General features: G+C 44.3%; 1 protein-coding gene across 1 annotated transcript in view; it reads right to left on the bottom strand.

The window, feature by feature from the left end:
- Positions 1–19,968, bottom strand: part of EFCAB6 (EF-hand calcium binding domain 6) — a gene marked incomplete at its 5' end in the record, with an annotated part of 240,295 nt that overhangs the window by 36,477 nt on the left and 183,850 nt on the right. Inside the window, 2 exons of the mRNA XM_082254131.1 lie at positions 12,844–12,999; positions 15,115–15,342. Coding sequence (XP_082110257.1) covers positions 12,844–12,999; positions 15,115–15,342 — 384 coding nt within the window. The remainder of the gene's footprint in view (positions 1–12,843; positions 13,000–15,114; positions 15,343–19,968) is intronic.

The following is a 19,968-nucleotide window of genomic DNA, read 5'->3' as shown; positions in this document are numbered from 1 at the left end:
CCTTGTGCTGGCATCCAAAAGCCCTAAAACTGCTGCCACCATCTTGGGTGTGATGTCAGAAGACACAGAGCTGTCACACAAGTGACATTCTTTAGTATTCTTCACTTCTCCCCTGGCAGATACATGAAAGGTTATGTAAGATGGTATTGGTGGTGGTGATGATGAGGGGTTCAAGGAGCTGGTCCAGCACAAAGTAAAGACACTCCTAGAGGAGACATGGAAGGAGGATCTGTGGCTATGCTATGATATTGACTCTTCCATGATTAGTCATATTTTCTAGCAAGGTTCACATCGCAAGTAAATAACACATATTGATGGAAAGGAAAAAGTCTGCAAGCAAGCATTTATTTTTAAGCATTTTTATTAGGATGGTGTCAGGGTCTCCTTAATGTGGTTGTAAAGGCACAAGATTTCTTACCTTCATGCATTGCATGAAGGTAATAAACCTTCTGTGTGCAGCAGCCCCTTAATACTTACATGAGCCCCCTCTCGATCCAGTGATGTCCACGAGAGCCTTGCCTCTCCGAGGACTCACACTCCTGATTAGCTATTGGCAGCCACAGCCAGTGAGCCAATCAGGAGATAGAGGGGACGGGGCCGAACCACAGCTCTGTGTGTAAAAGGACACACATAGCAGCGACTCAGCTCGGGTGTCCCAATAGCAAGCTGTTTGGATGGAGGAGCCAAGATCACTGGCGTGGGACCCGAGAAGAGGAGGACCTGGGCCAGTCTGTGTAAAACCATTGCACAGAGCAGGTAAGTATAACATGTTTGTTATTTTAATGAAAAAAAAAAATAAAGCTTTACAATCACTTTAATGAGTTTGGTGAATATTATAGAGAGAATACCACTTAGTTTGTCACAGAAGGAAGGAAATAACAGAAGGAAGTTAAAGTGGTTGTAAAATCAGAAGGTTCTTTTTATCTGAATGCATTCTATGCATTCAGTTTAAAAAAACCTTCTGTGTGCAGCAGCCCCCCTAATATTTACCAGAGCCCCATCTAGATTCAACAATGTTGCAGCAGTGTCTTAGCTGCCTGGAAATCCCGTCCTCATTGGCTGAGAAAGCAGCACGGCGCCACTGACTCCCGCTGCTGTCAAACAAAGTCAGCCAATGAGAAGAGAAAGGGGGAGGGGCCGGGCCATGCCCCCATGTCTGAATGGACACACGTAGCTGTTATTCGGCTCAGGTGCCCCCATAGCAAGATGCTTAATGTGGGCAGACTCAACAGGAGGGAGGGGCCAGGAGCAGCAAAGAGGAACCCAAGAAGAGGAGGATCCAAGCTGCTATGTGCAAAACCATTTCACAGAGCAGGTAAGTATAACATGTTTGTTATTTTTAACTGTAGCAGAATTCCCAGCCGTTTTTCTAGATATGGGTCCCCCTGGGTCATCGGGTGCAACAAAAGTATCTCTGTGAATGTTTCTCTAAGTGTGAGCACTGAGACCATGACCAGTCCAGTATCTTTGGGTTTTTTAGGTTTATTTGAGAACTTGGATGGGAAAAGGGAATGAGTTGGATACTCCTTTGACTCAACTATGCACAATTTGCTAGGGACAATTAAAAAATGCTGATTGGCGCTGACTTGACGCTGGCTGGATGCCGGTCACGCCGGTTGACGCTGGTTAACGCTGGCTTGTTAACTCCAAACTGACTTTAGACTGCTTTCTCACATAAAAAAGACCTCTTGAGCTCCCTTAAGCACTCCTTGCTGAGGTAGCTACTTATACTACTGCTGCACTGCTAAACACTTCAGGGCCCACACTTGCACACTCTTTCTCTCACTTATTTTCACTGCTTAGACACTGGCACCCCTTTTTCTAAACATTCTCCACAGGTTAGCTGGCTCCCGGATCCCTCTGACCTTCTAGGGTGGTCCCCTCTCCTAGGCAGACCCCTGGGCAGCTTTGAGTACTCACGGCACTGTTTTTTCCCGAAACCTTTGCCCAGCAGCTCCACTCGGTCCACAGCACTCTGGATCCCTCTCTCTGCAGCTCAGCTCAACCTTTGTCCTCTAGGCCGACTGCCCAGGACACCCTCACTACCGCTGACAGGAGGAGAGACAGCCGTCACCCTCCTCTTGGGACTCTGCTTCCCGCCAAAGATGCCCTGTCACATGCTCCCGTCAGACTTATAGACCATCCCAGGGTGCATCGCGGCAAACTCTGCCCATTGAGATAGCCATAAGCCCTGGTGTGCTATTGGCTAGGTTTCCTCCACTGTCAAATAAGAGCCCTAATTGGAAACAGTGGGAAGACAAGTCACACCTGGAAACATGTGACAGCCTAACTAAATGATCAGGCCCCCCTGATATGCAGACAGGGCCACCCATATGCTTTTTTCCTAACACCTACCTAAGAGGGTGCTACATAAATAAAAGGTAAAAAAAATAGACTTTACAATCACTTTAATTTAGTATGACTTAAGCTTAATGCACACTAGAAAGCAAAAAACTGTTTTAAAAACACTAGACAAAACCGGTAATGTTTTAGCGTTTTTTTTTTTGCTGGCGTTTAGCACAGTGTGTAAGCTATGTTTAGTGGCTTTAGTACTAAGGAGCAGGGCCACCGGCATCCTTAAAAAACAGTAAATAGCTTGTTGTTAAGGAGTGCGCCGGTAAGCCGTTTGCGCGCTGCATCCTTAACAACGGACGAGTCATCAGCTGACGAGGACAAGGATTTCTTCCCCACAACCCTGGTCCGGTTGTTGAGGGGTTTCGGGGGGTGACTTATAAGAATGTGGAAGCCTCAGATCCCGCCCCCCCCCCCCCATGTGAATAGGTATGGAGTACATTGTGCCCCTACTCATTCACCAAAAAAGTGGCAAAAAGTAAATAAAAACGCACAGTTTATTGACAAGTCCTTTATTTTTTTTAAAAAAAAAAAGCCCCCCCGATGTAAATCCATCATCAGTCATGATAAACGCCAGGTGCCGACCCAAAAAAAAAGCACAAAGACTCCTGCCATTTGACAGGTCTGCTGCTAAATAAACTAAAGGGCAGGGCCAGATTTACGTTACTGGGTGGCCACACCCCCTTGTGGCATCATCGACCCAGCAGGCCTCGGGCAATGATGTCACAAGGGGGCGGGTCACCTGGTGAGGTCACGCAGTGACCCTGCCCTTTAATTATTTAGCAGCGGGAAGTGGCAGAGCTGTCAAAAGGCAGGAGCCTTCGCTGGGGTGCAGAGGTTTTTATCTTATTTTTTGGGTTTGGCGTAAATCGCGGTAGATGATGGCCTCGTCTTGTCAAAAATTGTGCATTTTTATTTACATTTTGCCACCCCTGCTGCAAAGCAGCCCCCCCCCCATGTTAAGGGCATGTGGCCTGCTATAGTTCAGGAAGGTAGGGTGCCCCCCCCCCCCTTACTTGGCCTGCCAGGCTGCATGCTTGGATAATGGTCTGATATGGATGTGGGGGGGGGGGGGGGGGGCAACCACACCATTAAAAAAAAAAATGGTGTGGGTATTCCCCTCAAAATCCAGACCTAAGGGTCTAGTATGGATTTGCCCCCCCCCCCCCCCCCGTGTTTTTCTTTACATTTTGACATGAGGTTCCCCTTAAAATCCATATCAGACCCGAAGGGACGCTGGTTTCTTTTTTTTTTTTTTTTTTTTTACAACTTTTTATTGCCCGCAGTTGCTTTTTAACATTCAGCTGTCAGCGGGGAACGCCACCGACAGCTGATGACTCAAACATTGTGAAGAACGCTGCGGCCGGCTTGCCAAACTAGCTATCCCCTGGTTGTTAAGGACGCCAGCAGCCTCCACTTAGGGAGAAAAAAAATGCTGAGCATTTAGCAGAGCTTAGGAGCTGTCAGCTTTTTTTTCTGCCAAAACGCTGCTCCACAGCAGTGAGGTTTTTTTTTCTGCCCCTAAACTCTCCTTCCACAAAACACTGCTGAAAGCCTATGGGTGTATGAACACATAGGATAACATGCAGGGGATTTTAGATGCAGTTAAAGTAGTTCTAATATCAGAAGGTTTTTTTTATCTAAATGCATTCTATGTATAAGGATAAAAAACCTTCTGTGTGCAACAGCCCCCCTAATACTTACCTGAGACCATCTTGATCCAGCGATGTTGCACAAGAGTCTCCGCTGCCTGGGACTCTCCCTCCTCATTGGCTGAGACAGAAAAGTCAGTGAGCCAAAAAGGAGGGAGTGCCCTGGCTGAACCGCAGCTCTGTGTCTGAATGGACACACCAAGCAGAGGCTCGGCTCGGGTGCCCCCATAGCAAGCTGCTTGCTGTGGGGGTACTTGGCAGGAGAAATGGGCCAGGAGTGCCAAGGATAGACCTGAGAAGAGGAGGATCTGGGCTACTCTGTGCAAATCTAACTGCACAGAGGAGGAAAGTATAACATGTTTGCTATTTTTAAATTTAAAAAGAAAATGAGATGACATCTGGCGCCCAAAACAGCAGCTGTAAAAATGCCCAGTGTGCATGAGGCCTATTAATGTTGACAGTACCATGTGTAACTTTTTCATCACATAGAAATAAAGAATGAATTACATATACAAAGAACAGTGAGCTGTGAGCGCACAGAAGAACAGAGAGGTGCATGTATCATTACACACTTAGTCCTTGACTAAAACAAAAAAGTAAATTACCATCGGGGCTGTTTACTCTCTGAACATTCTGTTGTATCTTTCCTTCCCAGATATTGGAATCTGTATTCCGACCATCAGCCTCCTCTAGGCAGCCCATGTAATTATGTAGTGAATACAATAAAACAAACAAGTATGGCTATATCCCTCGACCCTGTGCGGCATTGCAGCTTGTTAGAGAGATATGTTGAGTATTGCTGAATACACATTGTAAAGTTGATCTAATAAATATTAATATTTATACAATGTGAAGAATGTCGGAGGGAATTTGCCTGCAAGCGGCAAGCAAGAAAAGCGTTGCTTGTGGTGGCCTGGGAACGTGCGGAAGAACCAGTCGAGCGGCCGCCATGTTCTGAACATCTGCCGGGTGTGCTGCAGGAGAGTTGGCAGTGCCCCCGTGCAGCTGCCAGGGTGTCTCATGTGCTCCAGTCAGCTGCCGGATTTCCCCTTTATGTTTAACCAATATCAGAGGCGCTGGGGAGAGGGCATGCACAATAGAAGTGTCTAATCGGAGAAAAGAACCTTTAAATGACTCCCATAGACTCAACACGCTCTCATTTACCCTGTATTATATTGTACATCTGCTGAATGTACGACAATCAGCCCTCATTCGACAGAAGAATAAACCAGAGGCTGGCTCAATAAAAAGAGATCAGATCCTTGCATTGAGCAGTAATCACAGTCTTTAGCACACTTCAGCGTAACCCCATATTACAACTCACAAACATGAGAGGCATTATTTGCAATATTTAGCCTATTCTGTGGGAAATGTGTGTGTCACTTTTGTACAGACTGAGGTCAGTCTACTCTTTTAGGGCAGCAAAATATATCTACTACACTTCAAGCTTAAAGCTAAACTCTACATCTATTTGGATTGCCTTATCTGCTAAAGGAACTGCAATTCAGTCCAGCCACTTTATGTATAATGCTGGCAGACAGCATAGTCAGAAGAAGAGTGACACCATATTCTCTGACCTTCAGGTATGGATTTAAATGCATAGTTACATTAGTGCAGCTTGAACCAATGTAAGTATGCATATAGCATACCTGTTTGACCATTGTGGAAGCTGATAATCACAGTAGTAGTTGTCACTACTGCAGTGATCGCCACCTTCTTCTGGGTCTCAAACTAGACGAGGTGTAGAAGTGGGGACGTGGTGTCACTATCTTCACCTCTTCCAATCTAAGAATGCTTTGCATTAATTGAGAAAAATGCAGGGCATTCTGTGAATGGCACCCGTGCAGAGACCTGGTAAAGAATGGCAATCACTGTAGTAGTGGCAACTATTACAGTGATTTTCTGCTTCCACAGCAGTCCCACAGGTATGACATATGCATACTTACATTGGTCCAAACTGGATCAATGTAACAATATAATAAAATCCATACCTGTAGTTTTGCTTTAACGTGGTTGTAAAGGCACAAGGTTTTTTACCTTTATGCATTCCATGAAACCTGTGTGTAGCAGCCCCCACAAATACTTTCCTGAGCCCACTCTCGATCCATTGGCTCCCGCTGCTGTCAATCACAGCTAGTGAGCCAATCAGGAGATGGAGCGGCCGGGGCTGAGTCACAGCATCATGTGTGAATGGACACACAGAACCACTGGTCAGAAGCATGCCTGCTTGGGTGCCCTAAGAGCAATCTGCTTGCTGTAGGGGCACTCAGCAGGAGGGAGGAGCCAGAAGCGCCGGTGAGGGACCCGAGAAGAGGAGGATCCGGGCTGCTCTGTGCAAAAACCATTGCAAAGACCAGGTAAGTATAACATGTTTGTTAATTAACTACCTCCCACCCGGGCCATAGTACATATACGGCCGGGTGGGAGTCTCGTCCTTCTGAATGGACGTTCCGGAACGTCCTTCAGAAGGCGAGAGATCGCGCCGCCGCGGGCATGCGCAGTGGCGCGATCTCGATGTGCCTGTGTCCCTAGGACACAGAGCAACAAGACTAGGCAGGAGGGCCCTGCGATTGGCCCTCCTGGTCACATGACGGCTGTGACCAATCACAGCCGTCATGTAATGTCAATACAGCCGTTGTAACGGCTTCGATCTCTTCTCCTCCTGACAGATCCTGTCAGTGAGGAGAAGATCAGAGGATCGATTCTGCAGCCGGGGTGATCAGTGAGTATTTCTAATTACTCACTGATCACAGGGGGGGGTCTGTGCTGGTAATCAGATGATTGATTACCAGTGCAGCCCTGGGGGGAGGGGATGCCACTAGAGCCACCAGGGATGCCCACCCATGACCACCAGGGATGCCCACCATGACCACCAGGGATGGCAAACAGGGCTCAGAGAGCCTGCCAGTGGTGCCCCCCTATCAGTGCTGACCACAAATGCCATCTATCAGTGCTGCCCACCAGTGCCTGTTATTGCCATCTATCAGTGCCGCCCACCAGTGCCCATTATTGCCCACCAGTGCTGCCTATCAGTGCCCATCAGTGCCCCCCATCAGTGCCGCCAATCAGTGCCACCCATCAGTGCCCATCAGTGCCGCCTATCAGTGCCCATCAGTGCCGCCCATCAGTGCCCATCAGTGCTGCCTATCAGTGCACATCAGCGCTGCCTATCAGTGCCCACCAATGCCGCATATCAGTGCTATCTATCAGTGCCACATATCAGTGCCCATCAGTGCTGCATATCAGTGCTACCTATCAGTGCCCATCAGTGCTGCATATCAGTGCCACCCCATCAGTGCCACCCCATCAGTGCCACCCCATCAGTGTCTCCTCATCAGTGCCTGTCAGTGCGGCGTCATCAGTGCTCATCAGTGCAGGAAAAAACTTATCTATTTACAAAATTTTATAACCTAAACAAAAAAACTTTTTTTTTTTTTCCAACTTTTCGTTCTTTTTTTATTTGTGCACCAAAAAAGAAAAAACCTGGCGGTGATCAAATACCACCAAAAGAAAGCTCTATTTGTGGGGAAAAAATGACATAAATTTGGTTTAGGTAGAGTGTTGCATGACCGCGCAATTGTCATTCAAAATGCAACAGCGCTAAAAGCTGAAAATTGGTCTGGGAAGGAAGGGGGTTTAAGTGCCCAGTATTGAGGTAGTTAAGAAAAAAACAAAAGAAGACTTTAACATCACTTTAAAAACCAATTCTGAGCTTTTTGTCTCCTCTTGCTCCCCACTACCCCAAAGAGGCCCCTAGGCAGTATTTTATGATTTTTTTTTTCGTACATCACTTTTCTGGATCAGGGCTTCAGGCTGGTCATGTGATACCGCAGAGGCCTTCTTCCTCCACATCTCTTTTCTGGGTTGATGGTTAAGGTATCCAAATAAAGAAAAGCTCGCTGCTCCAGGTGAAACAGGAAGCCTGATGATGTCACGGGTGCCTGCCTCAGCTCGCCTCCGCATACGATCAATATAGAAGAAATGGCCGCACTCCAAGATCCACCAAAATTCTTGTTTAATATATGAACATCCCAAGTGTTACAAACAGTGCAAGAGGTAGATGCGTCTACCTTTTGTACTGTTTGTAACACTTGGGATTCATTAAACAAGAATTTTGATGGATCTTGGAGTGCGGCCATTTCTTCTATATTGATGGTTAAGGTAAGTGTGAGTGTGGAGCGCTACAGTAATGACCCCTAAGAGCCGGTTCACACTGAGGCGACACGACTCCTTACTACTTTGGGGGCGACTTGTGCATTACCATGCACCACGACTTCGGAGCGACTTGCAGGGACTTCACATAATGGAAATCTATGCAAGTCGCTCCGAGGTCACCCCCGAAGTAGTACACGACCCTTTTTCTAAGTCAGAGCGACTTGTGTCGCTCCTATTAGAACGGGTCCTGTAGCGGTCAATGGATCGCGAGGGAGCGCGACTTGTCAGGCTGACAAGTCGCCTGACAAGTCGCGCTAGTGTGGACCGGCTCTAAGGGTCACCATATGACACCCTGCACACACAAGGGGGTTGATTTTCTAAAGGCAAAAAGACTTGGCACTTTGCAAGTTTAGTTGCACTCTGCAACTGTAGTTGCTCCAGAGCTTAGTAAACAAAGTGATGTCTTCCATCATCCAATCAAGTGCAAGCAAAAATGCATTTTTTTTTAAATTTTCCTTGCATGTGATTGCGTATTCTTTTAAAATGTAAAGTTTGACCTCATTTACCAAGCTCAGCAGCAACTGCACTTTCAAAGTACACAGTCTATTTAGTAAATCAACCCCACTATGTCCTTCATATTCTAGGTTGAATGCTGCTGTGAATAATTCAGATAGAAGACTATGGACACCTTATTGTGAAATGGATGAATGCAAGGGACAGCCCCTACTGAGGTTAATATTGCCGGTAGAGCTGCTTTTTTTATTTTGAGGACAATTTTTTTTTTTGCCCAGAGTTGGGATTTAAATGGTGCTTTTAAATATTTACCTGGAGCTTTTCTTTGGGGTCAACCTTCCCCTAGTAAACATAATCTTACCTTTAGAATTTGATCCATTAACTGTTTTAACTGTACTCCTTTCCATAAAATGTGTAGCCTAAACAGACTAAGCAGTACTAGTACTGGTAAGCAAAATTTGACTTTTTCTCAAAGGGTAACTAATAGGCTTCATCTCAGTCTTTTATCACTGCCTCTAGCTTCTGATGTATGCAGAGAGTAGGCATGAGACTATCACAGGAAGGGCAGAGGTATCCTTGGTATGCGAGCTGTCACCGACAGCCCGGCTGTAGCTCCTGTATGTTGGGGCTGAGTGGGAAAAAAGCTGGGTTTTGGGGAGACCAGAGTAGAGTTTGTATTTACTGATTTTGCATTTTTACATTTAACAGCAGTTTCTTTATATACTGGCAAGGGAAAGGATTTCTTTTAAACTCAAGTCTTAAAAAAAAAAAAAAGGCACTACTTTTTTTTTTTTCACTGTTACATCTTCTCAAAGTTTTGTATACCCAGTGAGTCTCCAAACACCCTTGTGCACACTTTAATATTCCCCACTTTAGAATGAGTTGTAGGTCTGTATGACCGCTAAGCAATCTGTACACGAAAAATGACTTAAGAGATGTAAAGATACAAGCTGGCACTATTCTTGTTAAATATGCCTGCTGAAGGTGATATAAAATGAATTAAAAATTGAACAGGATGGAATAAAATTGCCACTGCAGGTGTACACAACTGGCAACTCAAGCAGAGTAATTTCACTACTCGAATCCCTAAGAGATACAGATATATGTCAAATTATAAATCTAGACAAGAAGAAACCTCTGTTTACCAAGACAGCAGCAGCAGCAGCAGCAGCAGCAGATTTCTAGGTCTTATTATCTTGGAAAGAACAGATGTACACAGAACTTGGAAGTAGTTAGTGCTGAATGCAGGTACTCATAAAGCATGTGAGTTTAACACAGTGTCAATAAATCCACCAATATTCTATAGCTAGGTCTTGCTACATTATTATTGGACACATACTGTGTGACTCTTAATTTGCATATTCAGGGCCACTGTTAGAAATCATGGGGACCCGTACAGCCTGCCTGACAGGGCCCCCCAACCCCACCCCACCCCATCTGACTGGGCCTGGGGCCTGAGCCCAACCACCGCTCCCCCTAGCCCGCAGGCAGCAAACAGAGAAAAAGGAGGCAGCGCTGACTGTGTGCCTTGGAGAAATAAGGATGTGGCAAAACTGCACTAACAGTGGGAGGGTAGGTGTCAAGAATTTGCAATGTACAGAGTGCAGGGGTCAGGACTATGTAACTTACACAGTGTAGTTTTAGGAGTATGTACTGTAAGGTTTGCAGGAGTCAGGGGTACGTACAAAGCGCAGGAGTCAGGAGTGTTTAATATACAGAGTGAAGAGGTCAGGAGTGGGTAATGCATAGAATGCAGGGGTCTAGAATATGTAATGTACAGAATGCAGTGGTAAGGGGGGGTAATGGCAAAGGTAGCACATGAGAGTATACAAAAATATTCTCCATCATGTTCAGTGGCCAGGGAAAAAAGGGGGGGGGGTGAACCTGGCGCACAACTGGGGAAATGAATATATGAATATATGAATTCATGAAATGAATAATTGGCACTCTTTAGGACCCAGCTGGCTCTGCCTCCCTGTCTACTTAAGCCCTTGAGCAAAATGGCGCATTATTGGCCTGAGGAAGGAGCGCATGCTCCGACAACTCGTCGCCGGCGCCAGTACGCATCCCGGAAGTGACGTCAGAACGGCCATCGCTGTGTCCCCAGTAGATGGAGAGTACCGATCTTCCACTCGCTACTGCCCAATGCTTTGAGACCGCTTGTGCCATCCTGAATTCGGACACTGGGATCACCATTCTCCCTACCACTGTTATGCTGTTTTTATACAATCGTTTGTGAGTACCTTTCTATTTGGTCTATTAAACGTTTTATCCAGACATACTGCACTTAGTGTGGCGCCTGTTTTCTTACTGATGTTCAGTGGCCAAATGCATCCCACTTCACTGAATGGGGATGCCTCACAACCACGTACAACGAACGCAGTTGCAGCGAGGTGGTGAAGGTTTTTAAGGATTAAATCAGATGGTGAGGAGGCATCATAATGCTTCGCTGCCACCTGTCAAACACCCTCTGACAAGTGATACGCTGTGGTTCACTCTTCAGGGGGCAACACTATGTACCCTAATCTACAGCAATGCCCCTCAGTTGTGTCACTCCAAACATGCTTGGTATTACCCAAGAATTCAAAATTCAGCATGGTTAGACCCCCCCCCAGTACCTGGTCTGTATGCCGTCTTCTACCTGGGGCCTGGATGCAGTGCTTGTCCTGCAGGTGGTTCCTCCTGGGGCTCAGAGGCCAGGGACAGCTGGGCACGGCTGGTACACCTGCTCCTCTCCCTTCCCCCTGGGCACCACTGAGCTGGGCAACTAGGGCTGGAGAGAACTGGGGGGGGGCGAAGTAGAGTGGGTGGGGACTCCCAAATCCTGTCCACCAATTAGATAATCCCCGCTGTGCAGCTATTTAGAAAAAAACGTCCCTGGCTCCCTGTGTTCAGTGGAAGCGGGGTACAGTAAGTGGACTTTTTATTACTTTCAGGTTTAGGTGGATTAATCCGCCACAGTGTTCCCAGCCCGTCATTGTGAATTCATATTAAAGAGGCCAGGCTTCAACTGTGTAGCATGCTGCGGCAGATTAATCCGCCTACACCTGAAAGTGATAAAATAGTCCACTTTCTGTCCCCTGCTCCCACTGAACACAGGGGGCCCGGAAACGTTTTATTTCTAAATAGCTGCACAGCGGGGGATTATCGAATTGGTGGACAGGAATTGGGAGTCCCTGCCCGCTCTATCTCCGGGCCCCTCCTGCTAAGATGACAGATTTGGGCCCAGTACAGAAGGGCTAGTGGTCCCCCCTTATCAGCGGCCGTGTACATAATGCTAGGAACCGATGGAATGCTACAACAGTATCTACGCTTCACAGCAGAACTGGCCCAAACATACTAGTCCTTTAGAGAGAGACGGATTAAGAAAGAAGGCAAGACATAGACTTAGACAAGGCAGCAGCCTTGAACCCCATCCCTTCAACTGATTCTATTTCCAATGCCTGTACTGGCATGGCCCAATCAGACCCCCAACTGTTTACAAGTACAGCACATTGTAAACTGATAGGCAGGTTCACAGATTAGGCCTATTGTGTTATCCCCATTGTTTATGAAATAGTTGTAGCTGGGGCCCTTGGACATCCACCAGACTTTGGTCCTTGCCCTGCTTTACACCTTGTGTACACAGGCTCTGGATGCAATCAGTGCATTGAGCACCTGTGAAAAAAATCTTTCAATTACCTTCCATTGGCTCCTGCATCAAAGGCTTTCTTGGCAAATAGGCCCAAGTGGTTGAACAATATGAATATATGGGGGCAGAGTGAGGTTCTTTACATCACAAAATAACACAGGACATTTTTTACACATGCTTGCACATCTTGTTATTTGTGTTGCCAATTCATTTTATAAATAAATGTTATTTTTAGGGCCTGTGTCAATGGGCTTCCATTTACTTTAGCAGGTTTTGCATTCTCATACAAGTCTATGGAACTGCAAAACCTCCTTGAAGCAGTTCAAATCCAAGTCAAAAGGAGGACAACTGCAGGCCATATGCACCCGTCAGTGAATTCTGAGTGATCTCAGAAGTATCCTAAACTGATGCCATTGACACAAGATTGTTGACGTAGACCATTATTTATGCAACCTTCATGGCACCAGAACTGGATATTAAATTTGTGGTGAAATTGGCTATGACAATAAAATATGCCAGTATATGCAGCCTCTTGATTACCTGTATAAGAGATTGAGGAACTGATCATCACTGAGGTCAAAGTTCAGCTCCTGAAGCATGCTTCTGAGGTCCTGAATGGAGATCAAGCCATCCTTGTTTTTATCTATTCTAGCAAAGGCTGCAGCAAAGTCAGGATAATACTCTCTGAACTTGTCTCTGTGTACAAAGAAAGAAGTAGGACATGAAGATGCAGGGAGTGCAAATGGTTCATAATATATTTTCTCCTATATCCACCATTCAGCAGTTTCCACAGATCTGTGCAGGGCTTATAAACTGAAGGAGACTTTTGATAGTTCCCACTGGTTAGTGGCTATTGGGGCCCAAAAGCCGTATGGCAGTTACCAAAGGGCTGCATTTGGCCCCCAGGCAGCAGGTTAGGCTCCAGGAGCTTACACAATATATCAGAGTTATAGCTGTTTATAGATATTGAAAACAAATACAAATACAATTGCAAAGTGTGTGGACCCCCATGAGGTTCCTCTGACATTGGTGTTCAGTCTAGATCCATCTCTCAGTTTTTCAGATGGATCCAGACTGAACCACAATGTATGTCTATGGGTGGCCAAATGCAAATTGATGATCAAAATGAACAGTTTACATCCGTGTCTGTTCAGGTCAGTTTTTTTTAAATGGAAAAAGGCTGGGTCCTTTTATGTTTAGATGGATCTGAATGGATGGATTGCTATCTGTTTATGTCTGTTTTTAGGAATGAAACATTTTTTGTTTATACTTTTTTCATCTCCGATTGGTCTCCAAAACAACTAAGAAAAAATGGATGCAGACTGATGTAAACTGAACTGAACAGGTATAAACTGATGTAAACTGAACTGAAGTGCCAATTGATATAAACTGAACTGAACTTAACTGAAGACAGATGTGCAAACTGATGTAAACTGAATCCGTTTCTTTTTTAAAAAGACGAGCATCCTATGGGCTCATAAAATAACGTAGCGGTGGTGGCAGAGAAAGGGTTAATTGCTTAATTAGCCCGGTGACAATCGCTCTCCGCCTGCTGGCATCTAGATTGTGGTCCCGCAAGCTGGAAAATCTTTGTGCCGGGTGCAGCTGAGAGTGGCATTGTTACGTAAGTGACGGCAGGGTGTGATATTGCCCGGTCCTTGGTCACGAGTTGGTGAGAAGGGCAGGGATCTGATACCCGCCACCGTCACATATTAAAAAGACTAGAATAGATAACACCCGTGTGAAAAGGGCCCAACACTACACTATACACAGTCATTTTAGACAGTTGTTCACTTTTAACTAAGTGGCAAAACTTTGCAGAAGGCCTTGTTTTGTTACAGCATGACTGCCAGTTCTATAAAGTCATAGTTAGATTAGATTGATGAGGAGCCTGCACAAAATTCGGTTGACCTCAGCCCTATTGAACATCTTTGGGATAATTTGGAACACCAATTGTGAGGCAGGTCTATTCATCCAACATTAGTAACTGACTCAACAAATATTCTTTTGGTTGAATGGGCACACATTTCCATAGACATATTCCAAATCTATGTATAAAGCCTTCCCAGAAGATTGGAGGCTGTTATAGCCGCAAAGGGAGAGACATATTCTATATTAATACCCATGGTTTTGGTGAATGAATTAATAATATCTATGAGTTACAAAGGGTACAACTGACTTCAGAGTGGCTTGAAATGGCTAGAAGATTGTTGAGCTACAGTATGCAAGGTTTCCCTTAGTGCCGGTTCACACTTGTGCGGCTGCGGAGATCGCATGTAATTCAGAGTGCACTGCTCCTTCATTACATGCGATCTGAATTATCTGTGCGGTGCGAATTTCAGCCATACACTTTGTATGGCTGAATTCGCACTGCATCCGCACCAAAGATGCACAGGAGGCATTTTTTGAGCCGCATCAAAATTGGATCGTACAGTGCTTCACACTTGTGCGATCCGATTCTGTGCGTACTTGCAGATCGCACTGCGATATGCAATCAAACTGGGGGTGTCGTTAACTTTTAATTGACACCCCCTGCGTTTCGCATATGGCAGTGTGAACTGCCAGATGTGCGGATGTGATGCGGTAACACGCTGCATATTCGCAGCGTTCCCGCATCGCACAAGTGTGAACCGAGCCTTACAGAGCAATATTGAATGCTTAGAATCATCAGGTGCATTCATCACTGCACATCAAGCTGTTCCTAACTTTGAACATACGTAGGTAAGTTCCAATCCACCTATTCACATCAAAATACTTATGACACATGTGCTGCATTCATTCATCAAAATAAGGGAGGCCACTGTTCCTTACTTGACCTGTTGTTCGATATCTTTGATATTCAGAGCTTGGGTCTGATGCTTGTGAAAGGCATGCATGTCCCGGTGGAGCTTCTTCTGCGAGTTGTAATGTTTCTCCAAAGCCTGATGGTTGTCTTCTACAATGCGTTCGCTTGGACCACTGTCTCCACATACAAAGTACACTCCTAATCTCTGTAAGAACTCCTGATGGGTGAGGTGTCCCTTTCCTTCTGGATCATACCTAGGCATAAAAAAAAAAATCCTTTGCAAAAACAACAACAGATGACGTGGGTATAACTACCCAAACTTTTATTTGTGTCATAAGTTTTTCACTTTATATAAGTCAATGATGCAAAAGCATCTTGAATCAGCATGATGCAGCTTTGCTCTAAGTGGGTTATCTGCAAAGGAACTCAAACTGATCTCAAATGCAACTGAAATGGGCCTGAATGCATTTTGCATTTTCGCTTAACACAAAAGCTATTATTCTGGAGGAGACACATGGAATAAAGAAGCTGCATAAGTAAAGTCACAGTCACCTACATTTTCCATCTTTCTTTCTCTAGATTCCCTGTACCCCCAGTTATACTTCTTTTTATCTCTCAAGTGGCCAGATATATATGGGTATCTGCCCAATTTCCACTCCCTTTATAAAGCCAAATAATGGTGTCACACAACCTGATTGATTCTACATAATGTAGGATAAACAAATAGGTAAAGAGTCCAGTTCTAAGAGACTGACACTGTTAGGAGCTTGCAAGAGTGGATGAAAGGAAAACAGAATTATATTTACAACATAAATCGTATTTCAAGACTTAAAGGGATTCTTTACAACTACTGAAAAGTAAGGCTACCGTTTGGTAATAGGCACAGAAATGCACCAGCTCTTATCTTTTCAGTGCTTCCCAGCTGACACATCTGTCACCTGAGCACCAATAAAAAAAAAAAAAAAAAAAAAAATCACTTGCTATTTCCAGGTATGATGGAGGACATGGCGCTCCCCATTCAAATTAGTGCTCAGTTTTGGGGCGGCTCATTGCTGGGCCCGAATTAATAGCATAATGGCATAATAGCTATAGCTACATAGAGATATTAGGGGCATTTAGCTAGGGATTGGGGAATGAGGGAAAACCGGAAAGTCAGAAGCAGACACTATATGGTGCCTGTTATGAACTGCAGCCTTACTTGTTTTAGTTGTGTCTCACCCATGTGGCTTTAATGTAAATGTACTTACAGTATAATCAAAGTGATAAGAAAGAACACTTGATATAGGAGACATGTATACGGTGATATGAGAGTTAAGTTAAAGGTACATGGATACAAATGTTTTTTTTGCATAAACATTTTATTACATTTTTAAAGCAATACAGAAAAAGAAAAATTCCATGTACAGACTTTGAGAACTATCACATCTCAGCCACCCTCTTTAGAATACTGGAATGGTTCCCGAGACCGCTGGTCAAATCTGCCACCCTCATTAAACAAGACATATCGCCGGTGGACCTGCGGGCATTGCTATGGGGATACTCAAACCACTATAAACAGATGCCTTCTCTCTCCCCCCTGACACAGGTGGCCTTGGAGCAGTGGTATCACCGTCGTGGCCTATTTTTACTCTCTACTGACCCCAGCCCTCTGACTCCTCTTTTTGAAAATCCCCTGCTGCCTGAGGGCAGGAAGACAGTGACATACACCTCATATGACAGGGCATCTTGGCCCACAGCATGAAACTTTGTCAACCCCTCTTCGGGTTCCTTCACTCCTAGGTCTGCATCTCACCTCTCCTCTATTGATTGTCTTGCCAGTCTTTGCCTTACCAAATTCTGTCATGCCCTTCATACAACACGCCAAATACACAGACCTCTAACTCCCTTCGAAACCACATGTACTCTTTCACAGGTCCCCCGCCATGCGATCTCCCACATTTATCTTGGAATTATGTCTCACACCCATGGCTCCTTGCCATCATATACTAAGATGTGGGAAAGGGAACTGGAGATGGAGATATCTACTAAGGAATGGTAAACCGCTTTTCTGTTTACTCATAAATCCTCTATATCCACTTTTACACAAGAGAAGAATTTTAAAATATTGTCCAGATGGTACCGGGACCATGCACGTTGAGGAAAATCTTCCCTGAGTCCTCAGAGACCTGCTGGTGTTGCCACAAAGCAAGAGGTACGTACAGAGATATCTGGTGGGACTGCGACCGCATTCAAACTTATTGGCAGCAGATCTTTTCCATATATAGCAAAACATATGATGAATCGATCTCCCCCTCACCTAAAGTGGTACTCCTCTCCATTCTCCCGGGATCGGTCACTTCACAGAAATCTAAGCTCCTCCGCTTCTTCTTATCAGCCGCTAGTCAACTGATCCCGAGACTTTGGAAAACCGAGACCTCCCCCTCACTCACTCTATGTGGATAGACGTTTTGAATGACTACATGTTAATGGAGGAAAAACAAGCCATGGAGGGCGATTCTTGGGATAAACATATATTTCTATGGTATATATGGATACACTACTCCTCTTCAAATAAGTTGCGCCAACGTTTAGCACACTGCCACTAAACCCAGGTGAGCCCTCAACCCTGCCCCAGCATTACTGTCCCTGGTGCTGGGAAAGGGATAGATTCCCCTAAGGGTACTACTATGCGTTCATGACACATCCAAGTCAGGTCCCCTGAGAGACAACGACCCAACATTACTATATAAGAGATGACCACTTCTCCTATCTCCCCCCCCCCCCCCCGATCTCTTTCGTTACTCTTTGCTTTTCTTATTTCTTATTATCCATCCATCCGTCCAGGGGATACTGTGTCTGCTTAAGGCTTGCTTTTATCCTTGATTTGGTGAGTGCATCCCCATAGGTGGTTTTCTTCCTGAGAGCAACTGGGCACCTATGTGGATTACCTGAGCACTTTTTCAGCACTTTAGTTCCACTGAAGGGAACCATTTTTTGGACTGCACCTTAATTTAATACCTTTGCACTATTGCATATGGTTGCACGATGGACATATGATTGCACTTTATTTATGCACTTTAATATATATTAATTTTGTATTTATTGATCACATTATGCACTTTATTTGTACGTATCTCAACATTTTTTGATCACAGTATACACGGATGTATCTATATATATATATACCTGTTAGCGCTGCCTTTTTGATTGATTTTAAATACACAGATGAAACACACATATAGAACTGTTTACCCTCCAAAAAGAACTGCATTTCAGGCCATCCAGACCTCAGATTTACACAGCTCTACCAGACAATACAGTCCTGTCCTGCAGGGGAAAAGACCCAACTGCAGTTTAATTTCTACTTACAGGACTCATCCCTAGCCTTAACCTGTTACGAAGCAGTAAAAGATGCAGCAGACAGATCAGCTTATCTATACATTACTTGAATCTCTCATCACCAGAACCCTTCTTGCACTGCAACACACTTGATTGATTTCTTGTGCTGCTTCTCTTGTCTGTCTTCTAAACACTGCTGCACAAGGATTGCAAAAGGCTAATGCAAAGTCAAATTAAATTACTTACACTGCTTGAATTAAAAAAAATGCACACATTGATGTACACATTGTAATAATAATTACAGGGCTGCATTCATTTCTGTCTTCTATAGCTACTTGGAGTTCAGTTTTAAGGACAAATATCCTGTATTTTTTTTTTGATATGTAAGGTTTTCATATTCCTATTTTTCAATGACAATTTCAATCAGTACCAAAAACCAATTCAGCTTTGGCTCATCAATGTACTTTATTATTTTCTATTCACGGTAAAAGCCAGCTACTTTGTTTCCAAGTAAGGAATTTTAAATGCTTGTTACACTCTTGATATTTTTTTTTTCATCTTTGCTCATTTATAAATGAATTATACATTATCCACCATGGCACTAAAAGCAAGAATCTTCACAAAAGGACTCCGCTTTGCCTATTATATGTTATGACAAAGCTTGGCCCATAAATGAAAAACCTATTTATGTGTATTTAAAGATGGAATGGGGCTTTTTCACAATTGAATTCTGGCAAATATTACAAAGTAATTTCACATCAAGGATAGAATGTTAATATTTTCTGTATAACAAAAGATATTCAGGTATGTGGAATACACACTTAAAGCTAAATTCTGAAAAAAAAAACTTAAAAAAATACCCTTCCAATGGGATTCCTTCAATACTACAAGAGTTAGAAGGTAATTTCGTCTAGAGAAACACTTAAGCCCCGGAAGATTTTACCCCCTTCCTGACCAGGGGGTATTTTGCGATTCGGCACTGCGTGACTTTAACGGACAATTGCGACGCTGTACCTAAACTAATTTGACGTCCTTTATTTCCCACAAACAGAGCTTTTTTTTGGTGGTATTTGATCACCTGTGCGATTTTTTGATCATGCGCTATAAACAAAAAAGAGCGTCAATTTTGCAAAAATAACAATATTTTTCAAATTTTTTTATATGAAATTCCCCCCAAAAAAATGTAAAAATCAAACTTTTTTAACACTTTCGGTCAATTTGTTTTATGCTACATATGTTTGGTAAAAAAAAATCGCAAAAAGCGTATTTTGATTGGTTTGCGCAAAAGTTATCGCGTTTACTAACAAAGGGAAAGATTTTTGTCATTTTTGGTGTTTTTTTTTTTAACGCGTAATGGCGATCTGCGATTTTTTTGCGGTACTGCGACATTGCGGCGGACAGATCGGACCCTTGACTGACATTTTTGACACTTTTTGGGTTACCAGTGACATTTCTACAGTAATCAGTGCTATACAAATGCACTGTTACTGTAAAATGACACTGGCAGTGAAGGGGTTAACTTTATTTGAGAGGGAGGGGCTGTGTGTGTCCCTAGGGGCGTG

Source organism: Pelophylax lessonae (genome assembly GCF_965119305.1).
Source record: "Pelophylax lessonae genome assembly, chromosome: 4".
NCBI classification, from domain to species: domain Eukaryota; kingdom Metazoa; phylum Chordata; class Amphibia; order Anura; family Ranidae; genus Pelophylax; species Pelophylax lessonae.
The sequence above is the reverse complement of the archived record's forward strand: the minus strand, read 5'-3'. Positions and strand labels throughout refer to the sequence as shown.